Raw genomic sequence first — 22,649 nt, forward strand, 5'->3', positions numbered from 1 at the left:
TGATCTAATCCGTGATGTTTCTCTTTCTTCTCGGCATCAAGCAACTTTCTGAACGCAAAGATTTCACAATTATTCCACAATCCCCATTTTTCTCTTTTTTGCAATCAGTCATGTTGAGATCCTCAATAACTTATTATTTTTTATGAGTTTTCAAGAAAAAAAAAAACAGCATTGAGTTTTAATGAGTAAATTTAATTGAGATACTTTTAGAGGAGGAATAATTAAGCCGGGGTTTTGATTTAGTGTGTTCTGCTGTAAAGTGTTTTTCCATATTCTGCCATAATCGCTCACTTTCTACAGTTCAATCTATTTTCTCACTTCATTGACTTCCCAAATAGTGTCACCTCCTTCCAGTGCGTTGCTCAGACATTCGCTACAGACCATTGCAAAACTTTTTGCCTATATGAGCAAAAAAGAAGTTCAACAAGCTTGTGGATTTTGTTTCTGGTCCTGTCATGAAAAGCTAAGGACAACATCTTAAGAATACCTGGGTAGGTTAGGTTAGAATTGGTGGACTTATACATATCTGATAGGGAAACCCTTCATAAGCGGTGAAGCAGAATGAGCTCCATAGCACAAATCTAAATTTTGCTGATTTGCACCAGTTTTTCTCTTATGTCGTGAACATTGTCCTAGTTTTTGTCCAGAGCCTCGTAGATAAAAGTATTGAGATCCTTGAATTAGTTTGTAGGAGCCCTGACAGTGTTCTACACTATGTTTTATAGATAGGTTCCTAGGAGCCCTGACAGTGTTATACACTATGTTTTATAGATCGGTTCCTAGGAGCCCTGACAGTGTTATACACTATGTATTATAGATAGGTTCCTAGGAGCCCTGACAGTGTCATACACTATGTTTTATAGATAGGTTCCTAGGAGCCCTGACAGTGTTATACACTATGTTATATAGATAGGTTCCTAGGAGCCCTGACAGTGTTATACACTATGTATTATAGATAGGGTCCTAGGAGCCCTGACAGTGTCATACACTATGTTTTATAGATAGGTTCCTAGGAGCCCTGACAGTGTTATACACTATGTATTATAAATAGGTTCCTAGGAGCCCTGACAGTGTTCTACACTATGTATTATAGATAGGGTCCTAGGAGCCCTGACAGTGTTTTGCACCATGTTTTAAGCCAATTTAAGGTGCATTTCATGCTCAAACCTGAAACAAAACAAATCCTGAGACGTTTGCCCATCTCTACTCACAGACAATGTTGTATGGGAAAAAGTATGCAAATTAGCTCTCCTTTAGAATAAATAAATCTATCCCTTTAGCGCCACCTATAGGTAACTTCCCTGTAAATCATTGTTCAACCCATAAAAGTGCCTTAAAAAATGACAAGGGACATTAGCAAACTAAACTTGCACTTGCCACCAGAACAGGAATGGTTTAGCCGTCATTGGGATAGCTATAGGAATACCAAGCAGTCTATGCAAGACCAATATCGTTCTTAGTAAACAAAAAAATCTTTTGCTGTAAATATGTGTACGGCCACATTTTGTTACGGTATAAACAGCCGGAGGATATGTGTATGGCTCCCAGACTGACTTGTACTGACGATAAGCGTTTGCTGTAGCCAGCTCCTGCCTCTGTTTCCAGCTGTTTAATGAGCAGGATCAATATTACAGAGCATTTTATATTTCTTTCATTACTGTAAACCTTCTCATAAAAACAGAAGAAATTGCCGCTGTGCAGTTAACAAGACACAGGTGCTGCCGATTAACCGATCAGCGGGCCGCCGCTTGTCCTGCAGGTAACATCCCCTAATGTACAACAATTGTACAGGAATATTCAGCCCCATACAGGCTTGACCAAGGCCCTGAAGCAGCAGGGAGTGTTCATATTTGTACATGTATTAAATGGAAGCATACTCACTTATCTGTAGTGTAATTGGCAGTCTCACCAAGGCAAGTGGCTAGCATTACTTCTATTAGTAACAAAGCGTTACTTGTAGACAACAGAACGCGCCTGCGACTTGACAGGTCATTGTGCTGAAAGCAATTTCTACCTTTTTTCACGGTGAAATGTAAATGTTTGCTATTTTGAGTGCACATATGGGCAAACCGGGGGATCACGGGTTACGTGTGTTCGTATGATCCACTGGGTTCTAGGTATACACATGATGAGTGGCTTGGGGTTGGTGTATTTTCCTTGTATTTGCAAAAATTTCCTTTGATTTTCTTATACTTTTCAAAAACATGTAGATATTCTACTCTACATCTGCCTTAAAGGGGCTGTCCAAGAATGAGAGGTTTTGCAACGAGGTCAGGAAAGGTGAATGTTCTCTGGTGTGCCCCATTGTGGTCCAGTCCAGCAGAGCCCCAGGGTTTATTCCCGTAGAAGTCCTCACCACGCTTGACATCTAAGGCCAATCAGCAACCTAAGGAATGTAATCGGGACTGGCAAGTGACATCCCATGCCCTTTCCTTAATTGGTCTGAGATGTCATGTTTGGTGAGGACTTCTGCCAGAACAAGCACCAGAGACCTGCTGGACCAGACCATGGTGCGACACACCAAAGCACTGGGGACAGGTGAGTATGGGTTTTATTTTATTTTTCACCTTCAATGGCATCCTTGCCAAAACCTGCTGTTCCTGGACAACCCCTTTAAAGAGTTGGGTAATATTTCACCCCGTCTTGCCTTCTTGTGTGGACACCAAGGTCGACCTGCACCTTGGAGCACTTGTGTTTCTATATTTCATTCTAGTACAGAGATGGGACTAACTGCTCCTAAGCCTCAACCCCTAGGGCAAGATGTATGGGAGTAGCTGAGGAGTGCTGCTCCCCCATAGTGGTGAATGGGAGTGGTGGAAACACCATAGAAGAGTGAGCTACGCTGTTTCTGTAACATCAGTAGTCACAGAAAGAGGGTAGAACAATAGCACACTGTTCCCATAACTCCGATTTACCTCCATGGAAGTTACGGAAACAACTTAGAAGAGCCATGTTTAGCTGTTTCCAGGGATCAGGAGAAGGAGTTCTGTCTTCCAACCTTGTCATGTTTGGCCAAGATTGGAATACTCCTCAAAGCAACAATGTATTATCTTTTGACATTTACTATTCAAAGTAACAAAGTATGCAAATTAGCTCTCCTCTAGAAGGAAGTAAAATACCCAATATTAGCCAAACTAGACCCCCGTCTGCAGACAGAGGCTTCACAGTTTTTGCCAGAACCCTGAAACAACTGTCTACAGATGGGAATCTGGTTTGGCTAATTCTAAAGAAAAGCTAATTTGCATACCTTGTTTCCCACGAAGCATTGCCTTATGGCAAGTCTCCTCAATGAGAAACAGTCTCCACCATAACACATAGCTTGAAAAAAAATTGTGACCGTCCAGTTGTCTTCCAAAAACGCTGAGGACATGTGCGATTTCACGACGTGCCTCGATAAGTTCCGGCATCCGAGTCCGGTATTTGTCAATGTTCTTCCAGTCTACCTTAAAAAGCGCTTGAGATGCAAAGCACGTCGCCCAAATTGCTAGAGTTTGTGTGATGTAATTAACTCTCCGCAGCCTCCCACACGTACTTAAAGGAAAGGGCACAGAAGTTTGAATTTCCTGTCCTGACTTTTGGACTCGGTGATAAAAGGAATGTGCAGGATTCTTGTTTCTTCTGTGAACATTTTATGGCTGATCCAAAAAGCAATTACCGGACTAAATTTAGCCTGATGTGAAAACACAGCAGAGAAAGTCAGTTGTGAGCAAATCTGATGATGCATACAGTCTTAATGCTTTTTCGCAGCATGCCGAACACCTGCTCTGCAGATGTTCCCCTATTAAAGCAAAGTCCATTTAAAGGTGCATCCCTTCTGACTCGGAAGAGGAATGTGTTGGAATAAAAAAACTTGAAACTTTTGTCCATATGTCGCTAAGGACTTGTGGGTTTGTACTTCTCTATGTGCTGCTATATACAGTAGTGCCTCTATATGGCATCATATTACTGACGTATTCTGCAGTAGAAGCAAAGCTTTCAGATGAGAAATTCTCTATTGAAGGATATCCAGCGAAATGTGAAACTGGGTGTCTTCCATATGTATCAGAGGTGGATAAAGATATAGTATGGCCCTATAGAGATCTATGCATACCATATTATGGCTCCATACAGAACTGTGATACACAACTGTGCCCATAAGATAGAAGAGTTGCTCATGGGTCTCATATTCATAATGTAATAATAATAATAATAATAATAGTCATTAATAATTAAAAAAAAAAAAAAATGGTTGACCAGAAATTTTTAAATTATGCCCTATCTTCCTAGGATAACCCATACAAATGTAATTGGTGTTGGGCCATCAGTTTGACTTTGCAAGGCTCATCTGTTTGGGCCACTTCTGTTGCCCAATGGAAGCAGCTGGCTATGTGCCCCATAACGTGGCTGGATGCCGACACTGCAGTTTAGCCCCATTGACTTCAAAAGGAGCTGAGCTGCAGTACCAGTGCCTGACCACTATATAGGGCATGGAGCCAACCGCATATGGCACCGTGCAATGTATAATGAACATATTGGACGCATCTCCAAACAACTGATCCATGCGGGGTTCAGCTGTTGGCTTGCATGGTGAGATATTTATGGCCTATCCTAAAGACAGATCATATAAACGTCTGTCCAAGCCCTTTAATGCAAAGAGGGCAGCCTCCCCCCTCTAGAATTTGGCCTTGACTATACTCTGACCAGTTGCTCCATTTGGATTGAAAAGGTTATTTCTCACTTTACTGACAGTGGAAGGCTAAGCATCATAAATCTCCTCTCTCCAGTTCACCAGAGGACATGGGTAATACATTTCCTATGCACAAACTGCGAGTGATCAGAGGGATTCAGAAAGGTGATCAAAGAAGTTTAATTGTTGTAAGGGTGACTTATGGCTCCAGAGGTAGATGAGAATACAGTGAACCTTTTAAAGTTATGCCATTTCTTATGGGCTCCCCTAAGGCTCCTGGGCCCAGCCTCGACACCTCCTCAAGTCACGCCCCTGCATAGAGTCACATGACACAGTTGAGGACCAGAAGGGAGTGGAGAACTCACACCTACAGCCATGGGTCAAAGGCTAGTTATATTATATATATATATATATATATATATATATATATATATATATATGCTTTCGGGCTAGAAGATATCTAATTTTTATGCAAGTTCTACTTTAAAACTACATGTACTATTCGTTCCCCTTTTTTTTGCTATCACTAAACTCACTTCTATAATAAAACGATTCCATCTATAAAGTTCTTGAATGTTGAGTTTGACTCTACATTGAGATAGTATGAGCTGTGCCGGTCAGACGTTGCGCTGCTGTACGTGTACGCTGCTATATATTTCATGACTGCCCTTCAATAATCCATGACGACCGCTCCATGATCAGAGCCGATCACAGGAAAGATTTTGGATTATTTATTAAGACTTGTGTAAGAGCTAAAGTGATGTTGCTGATATCCACCAAACAAATATTTACTGATTTTTGAGCTTGTTGCGCTCGGAAATTTGGCGTCTTCTCATTTTGTACTATGTTTTTATCCTCGGATAAATAAATATTGTATCCACTCGGCCGTACTATCCAACTGTGTCTAGAACATTTTACCTGTTTGAAGGTATCGAAAAAATATTTCAAAAGATAATTTTGAAAATTCACCAAAATTATTGAAAGACGTTTTCGAAAACCCACAAAAATAGCAAATATTCCTGTTACCCATCGGTGCCAATCAGATTCAACCTATTATAATCCAAATGCTGACAGAGGGTTAACAGATATCGAATGGATCAGTAAAAGGCATGTTTAGAAAACCGTTTGATGGAATTCTAAATTCTGCGTTCAGAGTTGTCTATGAGATTGGCTAAGACCCAGTTCACATCTGCGGTCGGGTTTCCGTTCAGAGAGTTGGCTTGGGGACGGCCCGGACCAAAAACTTATACGAATAGAAAGCGGTTACCTGGGAAAACATGCGGACCCCATAGATTATAATAGGGTCCGTGTGGTTTCCACACCAAACATGTAAGCAGTACTTTTCTCTCTCAATGTTTTGTGCGGAAACCGAACGGAAACCACACAGACCCCATTATTGTCTATGGGTTCCGCATTTTTTCCCAGGTAGGTTTTCTATGCCTATAGGTTTCCATTCAGGGGGTTCCCAAACAGACTTCCTGAACACAGATGTTCGGGATTCCTAAGAAGAAATATTTCACTCCAGAACCCAGTTTGTTTATCCATCACATGGACAACCCATTAATACGGGTTGTCCATCTATGGTAATGCTTGCACACTGTGTAATACTTTCTTTGGCCTTTAGGGGCACTGCAGGAATTGAACAATGTCTTCCAAATTCCAGTGCAGTGTACAGTTGATCTATGGGAGTCTCAGTAGAAGTAATGCATCTGACCAGTTCTTGCACCCCTTGTAATAAAAGGGGTAATAAAAAAAATAATAATAATCAATTCCTTTAAAGGGGTTGTCTGGGATTTACAAAAAATGGGAATTGGGGTTAAATATACAAAAAGTTAAAAAAAAAAAAAAAAAAACTTGCTTCTTTAGTCTCCTCCCGCACTACAATCTCCCTCTATGGCAGTGGTTCTTAACCGGGATTCGATCGAACCCTAGGCCCTATGAACGGTTCATTTTGTGTTCCAGTAAAAAAACATGTACCTATTAGAGATGAGCGAACAGTAAAATGTTCGAGGTTCGATATTCGTTTCGAGTAGCCCCTCAATATTCGACTACTCGAATCGAATATCGAACCCCATTATAGTCTATGGGGGGAAAATGCTCATTTCAGGAGTAGGCAACGTTTGATCAAATTACACTTACCAAGGCCACGAGTGAGGGTCGGGCTGGATCCTCCGAGAAGTCTTCTCCTTGCAGCGTCCCCGTGGCGTCTTCCGGCTCTGAATTCACTCTGCCAGGTATCGGGCCTGGGCAGAGCCGACTGCGCATGTCCGCACTACAAGAAAATGGCTGCTTACAGTCAAAGCGGCCATTTTCTTGTAGCGTGGGCATGCGCAGTCGGCTCTGCCCAGGCCCAGAAAACGCCGCGGGGACGCTGCACGGAGAAGACTTCTAAAGGTAGGAGAAGAACCAGCGTTGATTGGCCGACTGTATAGCATTCGGCCAATCAACACTGGTTCTGCATCAAATTTTTCTATTCGAATAGCGAGTGTTACTCGTTCGAGTACGAGTATTTCAAATACCGTAGTATTCGATCGAATACCTACTCGATCGAATACTGCTCACTCATCTCTACTGACAACTCACCGACGTCTCCGCAACCAGGACCAATACTGGCAATTCACACGCAAGATGTAAGCAGAGACCTGCGGGGACCCTTGGCATCATGATACTGGCACAACAGGGCTGAATATAGTTTTTATGTAACTCAATTCTTTGCCGATACCAAAACCTTTTCCAGCATTATCATGACTTTGCTCATATGCTAATTCTCACCCCCCAAAATTCTTCCATTTTCATTTTCGTCGACAATCTTGTTTTTCAAAAACGTAAAGTAAAGCGGCATCTGCGACGCTTCAGACACTTTACTTTTAATGGTTTATGTTTCTCCACACTTTGGTGTACTTACTCACAATTGTCACAGATTTTCGATAAAAATTTATCTTCCGTGCGGGGCCGCCGCTTGATAGGTTAGATAAACATTGTTTTTGAGACAATTTGTAACCCACAGGAAACAATTTTGAAACAACTATAAAAGAAAACATCAGACTTCGTCCTGCACCTTGGTGCTTTAGAGAAATGTTGGTGTTTCTGACAGATAGGTATAATATGTCAATTTATGGATTTGTCTCAGAATCTGTTATTTCGCAGTTTGAAAGGCTCTAAATCACAAGACACCGACACTTTTGTAAACATGTTCTTAAAGAGGTTTTCTCATCTGCTTTGGCAGATCCCGTCTGTTAGATGAGCCCGCTGGCACAAAGCCGATCACAATATATATTACACTTGGCAAGAGGATTTGGCAATAAAGTTCCAGTAATTTTCCATTCTGTAGAGGGCAAATGTTCGATGGAGCCAGACCACGGGGGCTTTCAGGGGTCTTGTTTCTCAGTCTGAATGGAGTAGCAGGTCAAGCATTTGCAACGGTGATCATATTGGGACCTCATCTCTTGTCAGTGGTCAGTCCCCCAACCAATCAGGTTATAATTAGAGATGAGCGAACACTAACATGTTCAAGGTTCTAATCCGATTCGAACAGCCACTCACTGTTCGACTGTTCGAACAGGTTTCGAACCCCATTATAGTCTATGGGGGGAAATGCTCGTTTTAAGGGGTACGCATCATTCAATCAAATTCTACTTACCAAGTCCATGAGTGAGGGTCGGGCTGGATTCTTCTCCCTGCGCAGCGTTCCCGCGTCCTCTTCTGGCCTTGAATTCACTCTGCTAGGCATCGGGCCTGGACAGAGCCGACTGCGCATGCGCGGGTATGTGCAGTCGGCTCTGCCCAGTCCCGATGCCTAAGCAGAGTGAATTCAGAGCGGGAAGAGGATGCGGGAACGCTGCGCAGGGAGAAGACTTCTAAAGGTAAGAGAAGAACCAGCGTTGATTGGCCAACTGTATAGCATTCGGCCAATCAACACTGGTTCTGCATCGAATCCTAACTTCGAAAAGCTAGTAGTGTTCGATCGAGTACGAGTATTTCGAATACCGTAGTACTCGATCAAACACCTACTCGATCGAACACTACTCGCTCATCTCTAGTTATAATCCCATAACCAGTGGATAATGGATTACTTTAAATTACTGTAATACAGTTTGTTCTTAAAGAATATTGTCATGCCCTATTTTCATTCTGATGAATTATCTACAGGATACGTCATTAGTATCTGATCTGTGGGGTTCCGATGCCCAGACCCGACACAGATCAGCTATTTTGTGATAGGTCATCAGTATCTTATTTGTGGGGTTCTGATGCCCAAACTCTACATAGATCAGCTATTTTGTGATAGGTCATCGATATCTGATCTGTTTGGTTCCAATGCCCGGACCCGACACAGATCAGCTATTTTGGAAGCCTCCTGCCATCTCCTGTACTTAGCTATCTACAGAGTCTCCTAGAGAATTAATAGCGGGGCAGGGTGCATGCTCTGCCTTTTGCACCATCAAGATGGGGGAACAGCATCCACGTTTTTGGTATCAGTGGTTGGACTCCACTAATTATACTATCAATATGATAATCCAGACAGGATATAAGGAGAGACAGGATAACTTCAATTGTCGGTACAACCTTTAACCTTAAGATTTTACTACCACTTTGCATTTACCACTCGTATACATTCCTACGGATCTCAAGTAAACTTTTTGTAGTTCGATCCTACAGTCATATTTCCTAATTGACCCCTAACCATAACCCCTAATTCTTGACATCTACCAAAATGTATAAAAAAAGGGGACATATAGTTGGACGTAAACCACCATACCTGCAGTATCAGACTGCAATGAGTTTGTAGTCTGTTGCCCTGAAGATGTATAGGTCTTCATTAGAGCTGCATACACAATGTTGGGGGAAATTTCAAGACGATTTGTATTTTAGATACTCCACAGGTAACCTTGTGTTGGTGCACCCAGCTGTTGTTGTAAGTGCACTAACCTTGGCGTGTACGGATTGCATTTTCCATCATAGTAACCATCTCTCCTGTAATACCAGTTCCATGTACGATGTAGCTGGTTCGCTTTAGTGATTTCCATGTTTGCGGTCCCCTCTGCAGCACACTGCTTATTATTTGCGCTCTCAGTGCATATTCATTTTACTGTTTTGCTGTAACATAATCCATAATTTTCACACTAAGCAATGCCACAAAAACAAATGCCCAGCTGACTGCACCGACTTCTCCTCTGATCTTTGCTCCGTGGTACAGCAATTTGTGAAATTTAATCACAACACACACAAAAAAAAAAGAAAATAAAGAAACTCAAATTGGCAGGTAGAAGACATGGAGGAACCTACGGTATAATAAAAGCAGCCAGATCAACACACAGATATCCTACAAATAACGTTTTCTGACATTGATATCGATGGACTCGAAACAGTACAAGTTCCAGAGATTCTGGAGCATGGTCAGGTCTTTATCTGAGACCACTACCTTAAAAACTTGGTTGCTTTTAGTCCTTAGTGGGGGGTCTATACCTAAATGGATCCATCTGAATATACATATGGTAGAGGAAGCAGAAAGCTCCTACAATGACATGCTTCACATCTGCGTTTGGCTTGGAGACCCTCCGAATGGAAACCTATCCACAAAAACATCTAAGAAAACAATAGACAATAATGGGGCCCGTGTGGTTTTCACTTGGTTTCCCCACAAAAAATTCAGAGAGAAAAGTTCTGCTTGTAGGACTTTTCTATCCACATATTTCATGTGGATAGGGAAACAGAATGGCCCGAAAGTAGATGTGAACTGGGTCTAAACCAGAAGGGCTATTATTATACTTAGGAAGAATAACAAACAATCATAGTCACCTAGTGTGTCTGGTGTTCTCTCCAAGGCATCTTCCAGCCTCTTGGGTGACGTGCATGGCCATAGTGGACCATTGAGGTCTGTCATGACCTTGACGCAACCTTGTGACTACTGAGGTCCAATCACAGGGCTGCAGCAATACCACTGTGGACCCCTGATGTCCTCCAGAAGCCCGAGAAAGCCCAGAAGATACCCAGGATAGAACATTGCACACTGTGAGGAAGCCCAGAAGAGGGGAAGAAAGGTGAGTATGACTGTTTATTATTCTTCTGCACCTCGCCATGACCTCCAACTGTTATACTATGGGGTCTGGAAAGACCCCAGATTACAATAATGATTTGTTGGGTGAAGAACCCCAAAAAGGTTCAAGGGATTTGGGGAATATTCACAATGTACCAGACTTGTTACTAACCAGTTCACTCAACTCTTAAAGTGACCTACCACTTCTAAATGGACTGGGCAGGTGCTTATATATTTAAGGACAATGAAATGAAATTCTTATTCAAGGTCTGGGCGCTCATATATTTCTCTAGGACTACTAGTTCTAATTAAATCTCTATGTACAAAGACTGGCAAAACATCTGCAGACAGAAGCAGCTGTAGTTAAAACTCAAAGCGTTAACTTTGGTTTGGCTATTGCAGTGGCATCATGGACATCATCTTTGTGCAGTGTGTATGGCAATTTTTGCTGATTCTGTTGCCCTTAAATTTATATTCAACTCTGCAGTGATTTGAGAGACTGTAATGTTGTATCTTTGGCTACAATATGAGAAAATTCTCTTCTATCCCCTCATGTCAAGCTTTGACTTTTGGCCACAGTTGCTTCTCTTTACAGATGTTTTACCAATCTTTGCAGAATAAGATATGATTGAAAAACCAGTAGATTTTGGCACACTCACAGCTGGAGTCACAGTTGCCTCTATAAGGCACAAACCAACAATCAGTCCCCTCTGGAACTCTCTTAGGTTCAATATATCAAGTCTCTAACACAAACACATTTTTAGAACAGAACAATTATTTTGTCCAAACTTTGTAGGTTTGTGGTTCTTCCATGGTGTCATAGTTCCAGTGGATGGGGCGGTGAGACAATCATATTTTCACATAGTGGATATTGCATCTCTCTGACAACTTATGTTATGTTTTTATTATTTCTTTTTATTTTTGTTGTTTTCCCCTTTGCGTTATTGTGCCTAGGAAACATTGATCGCCTGTTCACGAACCATAGAGACTGCAAGCTTACATTGTGATTTATCTGCTTGTTATCCTTCTTACAGAATACCCTGCAAGTTTGCACTGGATTGATCCCTTTGCTGGGAAGTTACATTGCTATAATGTTTGTTTTTTATTACGTAAATGTAAAATTTTATATACTCGTTTGGGATGAAACATTATGAACCCAATGCAAATTTTGTGAAGCAAAGTGTTAAAATGTATGGTTTTTCTTGGGTGCTACTACCACAGTTGTGTTGTGGGGTCTAGAAGATGAAAGAGTTTGGATATTAAAAGGGTTAATGAAAAATGGAATGAATATATCTGTGAGGCAAACGAAATACATGGACCACATGAAGGTCCAAATGAGTAATTTTAAAGGGCAGTCATCAAATTTGTAGGTCTCTAGAGTTTACTCTATGTACCAAATTTTAGATGCCCCAAAAAATCACATTTGTTGCTTTTGTCTTTTTTTCCAGAGAGTAATTTTCAACATTGTCAACTTTAGCAAAACGAAAAGTCTTTACAGAGATGGCATGTCTCCAGTCGTGAAGTCCACCAGTCGTCAAAAGTGGTAAGACATTTTCCGTTGACCAAATGTAGTATGCTTATGAGTGTGAAGACCATGGGGAAGATTTTGATACTTTTTCTGCCTTGACTGACAAAAGGGCGGGGCCTAGTTGGAAAGGAAGAGCCCAGAACATAAGATGCAAAAACGTGCACCAAAATTTGGCCATAGCTTTGTATAGTAAAGCAACAAATAGATGCCATAAACTTAGAGCACAAAATCTAAAGTTGTGCCAGGTTTACCGCCCGGCATCTACCATTGTGATAACTGTCGTGAAAATATAAAACCTTTTCCTATCACATCTCTTGAAATGTCTCTATTCTGGCTATGCATGGACCACATGGACCATTTCAACTGACCAGGTCTGAATGCTCAGGTAGATCCCTCTAAGTCCAGAACATGACGTGTCAGATGTAACAATTTGTATACAGTAGAATTAGACCGTTTCCAATTGCAAATTTGATACATTCTAATATTATATAAGGTCTTCTGGAGTAATATGTATGTTCAATGAGATGTCCTTGACATGACCATCCAAAAATGGAATGTAAAGGAACCGAATGCCTGGTTAGCATCACGGATGGTTTTCTCAAAGATGGGGCTTTGGTTTTAGAAAGTCTTGTTTGGATATCTGAGGTCTTCTTAGTTTCAGATTGTTTTTTTGCAAAATTTAATGCTACCCCCAAGTACTAGAGCTCTAGGGAGGCCACAATTTCCTCTGTGAAGTGACAAGTACTATAAAATATAAGTCACAGATGATGGGTCCTGTCGTAGATTTTGCATCGGGTCCACGTAATGTTACATTATATCGATCTATACAGCTATGTAGTTGAGTTTCTGGAGGACCTCCCGGATCTACGTTTTTCCACAATTACGTGTCTTGGTAATAATATGAGATGTAAATGAGCCTTGGAAATTCGGTTCTACTCTAAATATTTCCTGATTTTCTGCTTCTTTGCCCAGCCATGGTATGGATAGATTATATTTTGCTGTTGCAGAAAAGAAGAGCAGTTATTAAGCGGAAACAGAAAAGTTTAGTCATAGCCTTGCAGGAAACTGACAGCCTGTCCTTCTCTTGCAAAGCCGACTGAGCACAAGTCTGCTGTACTGTCAGCTTTTGCAATAAAGTTTTTGATTGATTAAAGTGAGTGCGGTTGGGGGGTTCCTCCATCCTGGATGTCTCTTGTAATCAGACCAAGCAACCAAGACAATCTGACAGGCATAAGGCTAATTTTGCAAACTCTTCCCAAGCACAAAGCAAGTTGCTGTAGAAGCATCTGACCTATTAAATGATAAAGTTTGCAAATACTCCAGGTGGGGATAGCAAGCGCCATAACTCTTCACTATTCAGCAAACCCATTATCACGTTGGGGACATTAATGCTATGGAAGGAGATAATGTGTTATGAGTAAGTACTGACCACTCGACACCTGAGGTCTTTTACTACAGTCATATGAACATTCCTAATTAGTATTTATCGAGTATGGATCCTCCCCGCGGACCAGGATCTGCAGCTGGAAATACTTGGTTCACAGCAGCTAAAGAGACTTTATATGGGTGAATTGTTACGCCCGCGTCATGCTTAGATAAGGGAACGAAGCAATATGTGTTCATGTTTCTTTATAAAGATCATGTGATCGGGGTATATTCAGACCTACTGTGCACAGGACATAGTGATAATGCTTTATTTCATAGTACAGTATGGAGCGATGACAAAATAATAAGATATTAGGTATGTGACCTAGCACTATTTCATGACAGGTATTGGTTTATTGCAAGTAATATAGAAGCTAGGGTGTATACAGGGTTTTCTGGAGGAAGGGAGTCCAGAGGGAGTTTTTCCCATATATTATAATGCTCCCTTATTGTCCCCTAAACAGTATAATGCTCCCTTAGTGTCCCCTCAACAGTATAATGCTCTCTTAGTGTCCCCTCAACAGTATAATGCTCTCTTAGTGTTCTCTAAACAGTATAATGCTCTCTTAGTGTTCTCTAAACAGTATAATGCTCCCTTAGTGTCCCCTAAACAGTATAATGCTCTCTTAGTGTTCTCTAAACAGTATAATGCTCTCTTAGTGTTCTCTAAACAGTATAATGCTCCCTTAGTGTTCCCTAAACAGTATAATGCTCTCTTAGTGTCCTCTAAACAGTATAATGCTCTCTTAGTGTCCTCTAAACAGTATAATGCTCCCTTAGTGTCCCCTAAACAGTATAATGCTCTCTTAGTGTCCCCTAAACAGTATAATGCTCTCCTTAGTGTCCTCTAAACAGTATAATGCTCTCCTTAGTGACCTCATGCAATCTATTGTCCCCTAAGTACCTCCCACTTAGTATAATGTCCTCACTGGCCCAAGACCACATAGTGCAGTGCCCAGGGAGTGAGTAGTGAGTACAATTCATGGTACTCACTGCTTTTAGGACTCCCGACTTGTTCTCTGGTCCTAGCACTTTTATCAGAGTAATGCTTGTGCAAAATTATTCAATTTCTTGGGCTCTTCCGGGGCTAGTGTCCAGTGTTACGGACCTCTTCCTTGGTTATCCACCATCTTGTTTGACTCAATGGTCACAAATAAGGAGGGACACAATGTGATGATCTTGTCATCCATGTCACTGCTGAGGTGCAATCACAGGAGAAAGATAAATGACCAAATAGACTGGATGAGAGAGAACTGGAACACTGGAAGATGCCATGGTGGAGCCCAAGAAACATGGGTGATTTTTTACAAATTTTTACATACCTTCTTGAATTGTGGTTCTTATATTGTGGGACTTAGAAAGACCCCAGAGTATATTACACAATTTTCACAACACTTCCTATTCGTACTGATTTGTTGAAACACATTTTCCTGGTGAACCACATGAATAAGTGAATCCAATGTATATGTTCCTATACTGTGTGTATATTCGTAATCCTATATCTCACTGCGCAATGATCCTAAGGGTACAACTATAAAAAAAAAGCTGTGACATCTAAACTCATAACGCTCAAATATTGAAGCAGAAGCCTGTTGGTTTGGTGAAATGGGAAAAAATTAGATGGATTTAAAATTCCATTTATAATTTAGTACCAATTATTCATTGTTTGACATTATCTTAGAAAGAGAGCGAAGAACTAAAACAAATATTTTCTCTAAGCTTGAAATGATCTGATATAATGTTCCAGCAGAAAATGAGCACAGCATAAAATACAGTTTCCTAGTGGAGAATTTAATGTCATTTGTTATAGGAATACCAGGAGCAGCCACTAAAGGTCATCTGTGAGAGTACAAACCAATGGGGGGCGCCGCGCTTATCACGGCATGCAGAGGTTCATGTTTGTCTAAGATACATCCATTGAAGTTGGCTAGAAAATGTCTAAACTTTTCGAAACTTTGCTCTACTGTGTCCTCATGTTGCCCCAACTTCTAGAAAATCAGAATAAATCGACATCTCCAAATCCGGATATGCTTCATGGGGACCTAGTGAGAGGCAAAAAGTATCAGAGTGGGGTTCCTTGAGCTCCTTATACATAGGACATGTCTCATCAGTGGGTTATTCAAGACCAAATAGATCCTAATGGCAAGTGATAAGCTCCAAAATCAATTGGGATTGTCCTCTGAGGGAATCTTGGAGCTCATCATTATGTTTGGCCCATCGGAGAATGCTCCAATACTTCAATGGCGTCGTCTGGCTCAGGAGCCCAGTAGGATAATGCTCATCCACAGGTAATATCTGTATCCAAAACCAAACCTACACCATATTTTTGGATTATTAAATTTTCATCATCAAGTATTAGGATCTAAGCAATTGATGTATTCATTAATGATGTATTTAAGAATTAGCGTTGACTTAGGCAATCTAAGTAACTTAAGAACCAGAGGGTGATGAGGCCACTGTTTGGTCTCAGTGGTCATGTGAGCATCTTCTCTTCCAACCCAGCAAGGGACCGGAACTGGGCAACAGAGAGCTAGGGATAGTTGAGTATCAAATAGGGTTGAGCCGATCCCGTTTGTGAAATTTGCTTGATCGCTGATCGGGATCTGATCTTTCCTGATCCCCATCGCTCAACCCTAGTCAATGCTTTTCTATGGGAAAAGTCACTTTTAGGGTTGAGCCGATCTTGAGATTTCAAAATCCGGTTTCCGATCATTTTCCAGCCGATCCCGATCGTGAAATTTGCTCGATCACTGATCGGGATCCGGTCTTTTCTGATCCCGATCACTCAACCCTACTGGTCATACATACCCATGTTCTTGACAGATATTTGCTACCTATTTGCAACCCATCGGCAATTGCAACTCAGACGTCCCATTCCATTGACAGAGGCAGTCAAACCCAAAGTTGTTATTGACCATGACATCTTCGTATTTAGGTTACAGTTCCTATTGTGAGGGGCACAGCATTCGGTCACATGTCCTACTTGCGCTTTACATTCATGGTGCAGTGGAGAAAGTAACATCTGACATACTGTAAGTAAGGAGATTTTTTGAGAAACAGCACCACTCTTGTCTGTGGGTTACGTCTGGTATTGCAACTCATCTCCATTACAACTGCAGAATAGAGCTGTTACATAGTATCGGTAACAAACATAGAAATCAATTTTACAAGGAATTTTTTCTATAACATTCTATTCTAGATTGAAACAAGTTAAACTGATACATTTGGTGCCAGATTTGGGTTAGTCCCGGTGTTTTGTGGATTGGCCAAGTACTTGGTGTTTTTTTTTAGATACTATTATTTTTTACAGCACAGAAGATAGATAATTTTTTTCCCCCGTCATTGTGTCGGGGAGGATGTCGAGTATATGAAAAGTGACTTAACAAGAAAGGAACCAAGAGCGAGCTGCCAAAGCGGGCGCATGTACTTCATGCATAATTTAAATAAATTATATGGAAACTCTTTCGTTTGCCACACGGTGGAGATTATGCATTTATTCTGTCATTTTGACACCTCTAAACAAGAACAAGTGACCTTTCTTTTGTAGGTTGGGAAGTGTTTGTTAAAAAGCTTCAAAGCTCTCTGTGTTTGTGCCACTGAAATATGTCACCGTTCAGATCACGCTCTTTCAACTTTGCTTTCAGTGAATCTGTCTGTATCAGGTCTATCGGAAATCTCATGCAAATGCCGCCTCATTTGGGTCAGCGAGAGGATTTAAAGGCTCAGGCCGTAATGTTATTTAAAGGGACAAAATGGGTTAAAAATTGAAGTAAGCGTTCCTCACCTCAATGATGCCCCACACCGATGCTCACGGGGTCTCTGCTGGTCCTGCCGAGAAATAGCGGCTTAGCCAATCCTTGGCCAAAGCGGAGAACTACCTCAGGACATGGGCAGACATTTTTAACCATTTCCTAGGGTTCATCGATCAGGATTGGATCCCAATCGGCGATCAAGCAAATTTCACGATTGGGATCGGCGTGAAAATGATCGGAAATCGTATTTTGAAATCTCAAGATCGGCTCATCCCAAAAGTTACTTTTCCCATAGAGAAGCATTGACTAGGGTTGAGCGATCGGGATGGGAAAAGATCAGATTCTGATCGGTGATCGAGCAAATTTCACGATCGCGATCGGCTGGAAAATGATCGGAAATCAAATTTTAAAATCAATCCTGAAATCTCAAGATCGACTCAACCCTACTGTTTCCTGTGTGTCGAGATGGGATGAGAAAGTAGACCAGTGGGAATCTTGTAAAAATTGGCGAGAAGTTATTTTTTAACTAATTTCTGCCTCCTTCACACAACATTTATCACGGTAGAAAAGACCTTCAAGGCGTTGGCCAGTGCACGTTCCCTGTCATCACCCACTAAATGCAGGAATGACTCATTTTAATCAAGTTTGCCAGTTTTTGTGGTCCCATTTGCAAGACAATACAGAAAGAAACTGGATTATTGGCTAGTACGATACCAAAACAGACGTATTATCAATGTCATGTCGATGTGCATAGAGTTGCGTGTTGAGCTAGGATTAGAAGACATTTGTGGTCAGATTAGGATTTATTTTTGTCCATTCTCCTTTAGCAGTTGTTGGCCAAGTGCTCCTTTGGACAAAAGCTTCTATTCTTGAGCCAGCCATAAGCATGTGCGCCCAACTTGGCCAACCATGCATGTTCTGAATGGAAGTAGGGAACTAAGATATTGTCAGACACATCTGGTGATTTATCACCACTGAGAGAATTAGGATCGGGCATGTAGAATTCCACATGCCTGATCCCTCTTTCTCCTAACATCATTGGGAGATGATGGGTCCCAGACAAGTCCATGTACATCAGATAGTCAGGCTGCTGCGGTTTTAGCCACATTAATATAATGTGAATGGAGACCTTTAAACCTAAAATGGTGTGGTCCAGAAATTATCGAAAAATCAGGGCTGGCCAAATTGGACAGACAAAAATTCCTTGTCTATAGGAACTCAAATTGGGAAGGCTCACTTGACCTCTGAGACCAATTCCTGGTCTCAGTTGTCACTTTGATAGGTCACCATTTCCTTACCAGTGACCGACGAGGCCATTGTTTGGTCTCAGTGGTCATGTGAACATCTTCTCTTCCAAAGGATGGACTTGATGGACTAATGTCTTTATCCAACCTCATCAACTATGTAACTATGTAACCCAGCAATGAGAAAAGGGACCGGAACTGGGCAACAGAGAGCTAGGGATAGTTGAGTATCAAATAGGGTTGAGCCAATCTTAATATTTCAGGATCGATTTTAAAATCCGATTTCCGATCATTTTCCAGCTGATCCCGATAACAATCATGAAATTTGCTTGATCGCCGATCGGGATTCAATCTTTTCCGATACAGATCGTTCAACTCTAGTCAATGCTTCTCTATGGAAAAAGTCACTTTTAGGGTTGAGCCGATCTTGAGATCTCAAAATCCGATTTCCGATCATTTTCCAGCCAATCCCGATTGCAAAATTTGCTTGATCACCAATCTTTTCAGATCCCGATCGCTCAACCCCAGTATCAAATTCTTTGAAGTTGTTGTACACCCACCCCAGCCAACAACCCTACAACTCCGGGACAACCCGTGTAATGTAATAGTCACCTCTCACTGACTGAAGTCTTTGTAACAATCTTTGGTTCCAATAGAACACAATGCCATCTAATACACATCCATCCGAACGTCTTATCTGTGTTTTCCTTAGTTCTATCTCGCGTCCTCCTGGTTGCCTGATCCTATCTTAGGTAATTTCAGCTCATATTTTACCAGCGCTTTGAAGAAAGAATTATCTTTTCTCAACCTTCAACCATAAGAAAATGATGATTATGCAATCTGAAACTACTGAACATAAGAGCGTAGACGTCTACGAAGAACGGTGTAGCTATAAGGAATGCAGTAGCAGTATTCACACCAGAGCCCGGGTAACCCCGAGGGCCTCAAACACGAATCTGACGCATGAAAAGACCGAAAATTAGGCTCATGAAGACACATAACATATTTTATTTGTAAACTAAATCGGAAGCAATTGCAGAAAACTTGTATTAGCTTTTCATTGTTAGATTATTGTCAGCAATTTACTATTTTAACACATCCTTTGTTGCAGCCTAATATCTCCGTAGGTATTAAAGTGCACCTGTCATGGATGTTGTCAAGGCTTCAACTTAAGGAATTCATAAATTGTAATTGTAATATCAAGTTATTAGCAAAAAAAAAACTAAATAATATCTTACTCATAAATGTTGTTGAAGCAATATTATGAAGGCGAAAATCTGATAATCCCATGAGCCCGTGGGGGTGGGGCGGGGGGGGGGTGCCTAGGTCAACCTTCCATTAGGGTGGACTGAACTGGTTTCATCTTCTTTCTGATATCTTTACATTGAAAATCTATTATTAAACCTCTCTGGTGCACTGAAGTTAGAAGATTTATAATACACAGCCTTCCACTGTCAGAAAGTCAAATGTAGAATTGGTCAGACTATAGTCAGGGATATTGCACCAAGAATAATTGATGGACGACTTATTAACCCTTCTATTTTTGATAGTATTTAGAGATGAGCGAACACTAAAATGTTCGAGGTTCGAAATTCGTTTCGAACAGCCGCTCACTGTTCGAGTGTTCGAATGGGTTTCGAACCCCATTATAGTCTATGGGGAACATATACTCGTTAAGGGGGAAACCCAAATCCGTGTCTGGAGGGTCACCAAGTCCACTATGACACCCCAGGAAATGACACCAACACCCTGGAATGACACTGGGACAGCAGGGGAAGCATGTCTGGGGGCATAAAAGTCACTTTATTTCATGGAAATCCCTGTCAGCTTGCGATTTTCGCAAGCTAACTTTTCCCCATAGAAATGCATTGGCCAGTGCTGATTGGCCAGAGTACAGAACTCGACCAATCAGCGCTGGCTCTGCTGGAGGAGGTGGAGTCTAAGATCGCTCCACACCAGTCTCCATTCAGGTCCGACCTTAGACTCCGCCTCCTCTGGCAGAGCCAGCGCTGATTGGCCGAAGGCTGGCCAATGCATTCCTATGCGAATGCAGAGACTTAGCAGTGCTGAGCCAGTTCTGCTCAACTACACATCTGATGCACACTCGGCACTGCTGCATCAGATGTAGCAATCTGATGTAGCAGAGCCGAGGGTGCACTAGAACCCCTGTGCAAACTCAGTTCACGCTAATAGAATGCGTTGGCCAGCGCTGATTGGCCAATGCATTCTATTAGCCCGATGAAGTAGAGCTGAATGTGTGTGCTAAGCACACACATTCAGCTCTACTTCATCGGGCTAATAGAATGCATTGGCCAGCGCTGATTGGCCAGAGTACGGAACTCGACCAATCAGCGCTGGCTCTGCTGGAGGAGGCGGAGTCTAAGATCGCTCCACACCAGTCTCCATTCTGGTCCGACCTTAGACTCCGCCTCCTCCAGCAGAGCCAGCGCTGATTGGCTGAATTCCGTACTCTGGCCAATCAGTGCTGGCCAATGCATTCTATTGGCGTGATGAAGCAGTGCTGAATGTGTGTGTTTAGCTCAACTACGCCGGTGGAGTAGTTGAACTAAGCACACAGATTCAGCTCTGCTTCAATCAGCACTGGCCAATGCATTCTATTGGCGTGATGAAGCAGTGCTGAATGTGTGTGTTTAGCTCAACTACTCCACCGGTGTAGTTGAGCTAAACACACACATTCAGCACTGCTTCATCACGCCAATAGAATGCATTGGCCAGCACTGATTGGCCAGAGTACGGAATTCGGCCAATCAGCGCTGGCTCTGCTGGAGGAGGCGGAGTCTAAGGTCGGACCAGAATGGAGACTGGTGTGGAGCGATCTTAGACTCCGCCTCCTCCAGCAGAGCCAGCACTGATTGGCCAAAGTACGGAATTCAGCCAATCAGCGCTGGCCAATGCATCCCTATGGGAAAAAGTTTATCTCACAAAAATCACAATTACACACCCGATAGAGCCCCAAAAAGTTATTTTTAATAACATTCCCCCCTAAATAAAGGTTATCCCTAGCTATCCCTGCCTGTACAGCTATCCCTGTCTCATAGTCACAAAGTTCACATTCTCATATGACCCGGATTTGAAATCCACTATTCGTCTAAAATGGAGGTCACCTGATTTCGGCAGCCAATGACTTTTTCCAATTTTTTTCAATGCCCCCGGTGTCGTAGTTCCTGTCCCACCTCCCCTGCGCTGTTATTGGTGCAAAAAAGGCGCCAGGGAAGGTGGGAGGGGAATCGAATTTTGGCGCACTTTACCACGCGGTGTTCGATTCGATTCGAACATGGTGAACACCCTGATATCCGATCGAACATGTGTTCGATAGAACACTGTTCGCTCATCTCTAATAGTATTGTTACTTCACAATTTTTTCTACTTTTGCATGGCACTGTATGTACCAGGGCTGTCCTGACTCTTATAGACCACGTGTCCAATAGTCTCTTTTCGTCAAAAAGTTTCATTAGGTTTTTCAAAAAGAGAACAATACAACACAAACCGTCAAAAGGGAAACAATTACCGGCACATCCAACAGGAGGAGAGAGCAAAAAGGGGAGACAAGACAAAAGGGGACAAAGAAGGAAAGGAACGATAGAAAAAAAAATAAAGGGAGGAGGAGGGTCCGAGGTGAGGGGATTGCTCCTTCCCAAAGTCTCTTTGACATCTGATATATTTCTGACTCTTTGCTTTGGGTGGAGCTTGAAGGTTAGAAATGAGTCTAGAATAATTCTGTACAACTTTGATATCATTCTCCATATGTCAGAAACATCAAGCACCGACCATGGTAGCAAGCACTGGTGTAACTATGATGCAGCCATGCATGAGCCCATAAATCCAGGGGGCTCTTAGGTCAAACTTACCACACTAGAGCAGACTGAACTGGTTTCCTCCTATTTCATTGAAAATCTATTATCACTGCCCCCTGGTGCACTGGAGTGCAAAGATTTATGATACATAGCCTTCCACTGTCAGAAAGGAGAAAATTCAA

The 22,649-nt window shown here is 41.9% G+C and overlaps 1 protein-coding gene across 1 annotated transcript in view; it reads left to right on the forward strand.

Moving 5' to 3' along the window:
• AGBL4 (AGBL carboxypeptidase 4) overlaps positions 1-22,649 on the forward strand; it is a 966,914-nt gene that overhangs the window by 366,194 nt on the left and 578,071 nt on the right. The window contains exon 4 of the mRNA XM_075286245.1: positions 12,152-12,246. Coding sequence (XP_075142346.1) covers positions 12,152-12,246 — 95 coding nt within the window. The remainder of the gene's footprint in view (positions 1-12,151; positions 12,247-22,649) is intronic.

The sequence above is a fragment of the Leptodactylus fuscus genome, chromosome 9, assembly GCF_031893055.1.
Source record: "Leptodactylus fuscus isolate aLepFus1 chromosome 9, aLepFus1.hap2, whole genome shotgun sequence".
NCBI lineage: Eukaryota > Metazoa > Chordata > Amphibia > Anura > Leptodactylidae > Leptodactylus > Leptodactylus fuscus.